A 5,831-nucleotide genomic window follows, 5' to 3' on the forward strand; every position below is an offset into this window, starting at 1 on the left:
GTACTGGCTACAGGTTATTAGACACAGGTTATTAGATTACAGCACTTCTTGTGTTTCTATTAAAATCATTTGATATGACTAAGCACAAAAGATCAAATTTCTACGTCTTTTTCATTTCCACATGTGATGTCAGTGACTAATTTTAGTGATGAGATTTCAAAGGTATGCATGTAACTGGTGTTCCTAAAACACACACACGCTTTTGAAAACACCTTTCAACTTGGAGGATTACCTACTAATTTCTCCATTATTATGACATGGAAGAGAAATCAGTTCCTTGTGTCTCTTCAGTTTGTGACAATAAGATCACATCCAGGTGGGCCTTGAATGCATTGGTATTGAATCATTATTTATTTCAGCATTTGATAAAGTAAAAAGAAATGCTAGAGGTTCTTCTTGAGTATGGTAAAACCCCCATTGATGAGAGAGACAGAGGGATCTCCTCCTTTCTTCCCTCGTATTTGGTCCAAATGAGTATCAAGGACTTTTCAGCTTCTCTTTGAAATATCCACTCGGAAAAAGGAGCAAACAAGGCTTATAAAAAATGCAGTACATGGTTGGCTGTTCCTGCAACCCCAAAGGGGTGCAGTTGCACCCCACCTTTGATTTCTGGTCTACTCAAAGTTTAAAACTGCCTGACAGTGGCACCAGGATTTCTATTTATGCAGGAATGAAGGAGTCAATTGACTTCAAGGCTCATTATATTTTACCTGATTCTTTCTAAACTCTTCATTCCATTGGTGTTAATGACCCTCTCTCTTCTTTTAATGGTCTTGATATTACACTAATCAAGCTATCCTTTCTGTTAGCTGCTCTTCTTAATGTAGGCTCCTATTTCACAGCCCTACAGGCTCTCTTAATTCTAGCTAAAGACATTATTTCAGGTGAAAATCAACTCAGGTGTGGAAATAATTTTCCGTGAAGCACTGCTTGCATTGTCAAGATGTTTTATCAATCTGAGAGAGAGATATATTTAGTTCTAATGACAACAGGACTAAAGAGACAACATCTTTTGATTTAATTTTAGCTTAGTTTAATGCATTTTACACATAACATATGAAACAGCAAATGAATGCACATTTCAATAGTTTTATTTTGCTTTGATCTTAAATTGAATAATATAATACATATATACTAATATGCTTCTAGCATATTAGTAAAGCTTCTAGTTCCTTTTTATCTGGAGAAAAATGTGTGATGATGATGTACCATACCATCTGCATCCCCCTTGCTGGCTCTGGATTTAGGACCCAGACATCTTGGTCTGGGTGGGGGACCCACCCTCAGACCAACCACCATCTTTTCAATAATAGGCAAATTTATTAATACACAATGATAACAGAAAAGAAACAATGCAAACAATCAAGCAATTATATATATCTACTAAACCCTGTCATCAGAGTCAAAGTACATGTGGCCAGGATGCAGTCTTCACTCAGACATTCAGAAAGGAGGAAGCCTTCTACACAAATTGGCCCACTGAAGGCAGGGAAGAGGGGATGCCTGGTGTAAATTACAGGTCAAGATTACCATTCTGGTACACTGCCCCCCGAGCAGCTGCATCCTCTTACAATATTCTACGAGCTAATGTTTTGCACAGGTTGCTGGTACCATACTTCTTTTCATCCTTTAAGTGCTATGGAAAGGTACGGTCTGTCCCATATTCTTTTTCCTGCCTTATCTTTAAGCATTACTTCTATCAGAAGCTTTTTGATTGTAATTTGCTGAACTCTGCTCACTGCTCAGTATTGCAAATTCTAGAGAAAAATCTTGGTGAATGTACGTTTGTTTTCAGGTCCCATTGTCCTAATCCAGAGCACAATTTCTAAGAGGGCTAAGAACCTGTAACTTCCTTTGACTTCCCATTGAAATTAGTGGGAGCTGCAGGTGCTAGCATTTGGCCTCAAATGTGCAATTCTCTGGCAAGTGTTCGTTAATTGACATTTTATTCCTGCTGTGGAATGACAGTGGAAGCTAAAACATCAGTACTCTTAACTGAGCAGTTGGATCTGTGCTCTGTGTAGAAATCAAGGGCAGTTTTGCAAAAATGGTTTGAGAAAGATGCATCAAGCCTCTGTGCCAGGCAAATTGAATTTGCAAGACTTTAGCTGCCCAGGGAGGTGGAAGAGAAGATAGTATTAGGGACTTCCTCCTTTGAGTATACTGATTTAGCATATTCCAGCAAGATTCGGAATCTTTGAAGGCTGCTGTTAAAATTTCAATGATGCTAAAGATATTTTGTTAAAAAAAATTCCTATGGCTATTTTGCTGCAAAATCAAACGGATAAAATTTAAAATATCAGGCTTAAAAAAAAATTCACAAAAAGACACCATACATGAACCTGTACCATAGCAGGCCTAACTAGTTTTATTTTCATAACTTGCATTTTCAAATGAAGTTCCATATATGTAAAAACTCTCAATAATTTAGAAAGATAAGCTCATGTCAAGAGTGACTTGAGTATAGATGTTTCTTCCAGCCATGTTATAAAGTGTATTAAAATACTTATTTGAAGTCTGGCAAGTGGAGGTTTGATGGCCCCAGTAAAGCCAGCATGGCCAAGGCAGTATATCAAACAATCACTAATATGGTTACAGTTGGCTAGGCTGTGTCCCCTCTGTTGGGTAGGACTCTAAACTGGGCTTCACATAACCCCACTTGGGGTTCTTCTTTGAGAGTAGAGAAGACAGACAGGCACAGAGGATACATCAGTGATTTCCTCTTTCAGTGGAAATGCTGTGTGGTGATATGACCCCAACGCTACTTCCAGCCTTGATTCCTTCTTTAGCTCTGGGAACTTCTCTGAAGATGAGGTAGCTTTCTTTTGTATATATCTTAGCAACTGCTGGGCTCAGAAATATTTTTTATATATCTTAGCAACTGCTGGGCTCAGAGATGGAGACTGAGATACTCAGCACCCAAGTTGCCACAGCTGTGATTAAGAAATTAGAATCTCTGTCCTTGGAAGAATTTTATTTCATGTCTTTATGGGCTTTTCAGCTTTGAAGCCATTTGTTCCAAGTTTAGTCCCCATCTTGCTTGTGACTCTTCATTCCCTTTGTGTGTGGGTACTTTGCAGGCATGACTAATGCACATGCCATAGTTGGTGCCAAGGTTACTGATGTCAGTGCTGCCTATGCCAGTGACTTTATTGATGAGGTGGTCAGTTTTAAGTAGCTGGTTCTGGCTTAGTCACCATTCTCTTTGCCTTCTTTCATCACCTGATTTCAAGGTTTGATGTATACCTGGCAGCACTCCCTCATCAACTAATTTCCCTGGCACTGTCTGGTAGTGACAGTCACATCTGTATTCAAAGCGGCTTGTTCGGGAGATGTGGCTTGAACCAAGTGTCCCTTGATTTGCAAGTTCTAGCAAAAGAGAACCTGCACAAAACTCTTCACTAAAAATGCAGCTGTGTCCGTTTTTACTGGGAACCAGTCCATTTTTATAAGAGTCTCTGCAGTGAGCAGGAGATCTTCCAGGAATCCATTTCGCTGTCTTGAGTGGTGAGAGGGAAGTCACTTGGCGCCTCACCTGGGAGCATGGGACAGCAGGTGGCCCCAGTGGATGCCACTACTTAAAATAATTTGGTTTCACATAACTAGTGGGCAGGCAGAGGGCGGGATCCACAGACACATAGATGGCAGGTGACACCACTAGAGTATGCAGTAGACATATACGTCACTAACATAAGCATAAGCAGTAATCTAATAAATGAGTATGCTATGAATAGGACCCAGCTGTATGCTATGAATAGGACCCAGTTCAGACAGCAGAATATGCTATTGTATTGATGGCTGATTAACAGGGCCTGATGCTCCTTTCTCTGATGCTCCTTTCTCTGAATCCAAGAGGAAAACTCCAGCTGTTTTCAAGGCAAGTAGAACTGAACTCAGTATTGTTTTATAAAGAGGTAGATGTCAATATTTAGCCAGCTAACAATCAGACTTTGCCCATAAATCAGATAATAGACATTCTAAAGCTGGTAATGTTTCCTGTGTTTTGCCTATGAAATCTGAGACCAAGCTGAATTCCCTTTAAATATTTGGCCCATAAAGTTTTCAAGTGACTAAACATACCAATTTTCAGGTCACAGAAAGGTAGCTGTGTTGTTCTGAATCTGCAGTTAAATTTAATTTTAGAAATAAGCATCTATCTTGATTTCCTCAGCTACCAATAGCTAATTTATTTCAATGAAAAGAGGCATTATGTAAATCATTGCTAATGACCATTTCCTATTACTAATGAGCTGGAAGCCCATTATATGCTGAATGATACAAATGGACCTACCTTAGCATTCGGAGTAGCCTTAATTGTCCATATGCAGTCAACTGCTTGGCCAGGTTTTGTTTTTTCTTCTTGTTCTACTTGACTGGAACGTACTATTCCATCAGCTCCTGAGAGCTCGAATTGGCAGTCTATAGAGAATATACAACTTGCTGTCAAATGCAATGCAAGACCGATTCAGAATTTCATGTACAAAGAAATTGGAACTGTAATACTACACCTGGAATGGGATTTAAAATACCTCCTAGGTAAGTGAAGTCTGGATCTGTAATGGGGGAAAAAAAAAAAATAAATCCCTGGTGCTTGTACCGTTTGAGTCATTTCAAAGTTATAATCTAGACACAATGTTCTCAGTTTTTTTATCCCCATGTTATTTTGCAATCTGATCTAAAATCACGGGTGAATTTGTGCACCTGTGTTGTTTTGCACTAAAACTTGCAGGGCTTTGGAAAGGTGTTGTCTATGTATGTTAGATTTCAAGATCAAAGGCTGGATGGCTAACTATATACAATTTAAATTGGAAGAAGCTTACAAGTGCAATGGGATCCCAGGGTGTGGCAACCAATGCCTTATGGAGCCTTCATATCTGGCCTGCAGAGCTGGAGGGCTTTGGAGATGGGGAGCTTCACCTGCATCATGCCACACTGTGGCCATGTGGCAGGGAAAAGCAGAAACTAGGTCCTAACACAGGCCTGTCATTCTGACCCGTTGCAGGAAAACATTCCTAACTGTTCCGATTTAACAATGCAACAGGAATTTGAAATAGCTAAAGTACTCAGGAATGGATCACAAAAGCCAAGAAAGCACCAAGGACCACATGTTGCCTTTGATACGCATGCGCCTCCCACTAGCGTCGGCCACAGATATGCCTGTAAGAACAGAATGCAGCCCTAATTTTCTCTAATCTTATCATGCGTATGCATGTCTGAATGTGGTCCTGCTAACGAGCGAGTGATAGAAACACCTCCGTGCTGGTTGTGGACTTCAGTGGAACCACAGTCTGGCCCAAAATGAGCATGGGTCCAACACTTATCATTTCAAAGGCAGATCAGAGCCTAACAGGTGAACTTTGTAAGGTACATGTCCATGTCTTTTCCAGGCAAAATGCTATATTTTTGCAGGTCACTATGATGCTATGCTAGCAGCTTCACCAAATACGTAAATAAATGCTGCTCAGACAGACATTCCAATCTGTACAATCTGTGGCTACATGCCCATTTTGTACCAAAGCCTGATCTTACTGACCACAAACACCAGAGTTTGCCTTTTTCTGTGGGCTCTTTTAATATTCTTCTATAGAAGGGATTTGCTGTGACACCAAAAAAAACAAGCTGACTTAAGTACTCAGTACGGTTCAGAACATTCCATCCTTAATTCTCCTTATTTTAGCTTTATTTTGTCAACTCTATGGTTGCTGCATGGCAATTTCTGGAAGACAGATTTCAGCCTCTTTCTGGCTCTCCTTTTCCTTGAGGTTTAATAGTTTAGGGTTTTAAGAGTTTCTCATGTTTTTCTCATTTTCACTAGTCCTGCAAAAGTATTT

At 39.9% G+C, this 5,831-nt stretch overlaps 1 protein-coding gene across 4 annotated transcripts in view; it reads right to left on the reverse strand.

Annotated features, from left to right (window-relative positions):
• Positions 1–5,831, reverse strand: part of NETO2 (neuropilin and tolloid like 2) — a 59,888-nt gene that overhangs the window by 34,039 nt on the left and 20,018 nt on the right. For 3 of the 4 annotated variants that reach the window (XM_019505658.1, XM_019505659.1, XM_019505656.1), the window contains 2 exons: positions 4,509–4,553; positions 4,292–4,419 (listed from right to left, as the gene is read on the reverse strand). In XM_019505658.1, the coding sequence (XP_019361203.1) occupies positions 4,292–4,419; positions 4,509–4,553 (173 nt within the window). The remainder of the gene's footprint in view (positions 1–4,291; positions 4,420–4,508; positions 4,554–5,831) is intronic. The other variant, XM_019505657.1, reaches the window with a different exon arrangement.

This window comes from Gavialis gangeticus, unplaced genomic scaffold (genome assembly GCF_001723915.1).
Source record: "Gavialis gangeticus isolate Ggan-Ray unplaced genomic scaffold, GavGan_comp1, whole genome shotgun sequence".
Lineage (NCBI taxonomy): Eukaryota > Metazoa > Chordata > Crocodylia > Gavialidae > Gavialis > Gavialis gangeticus.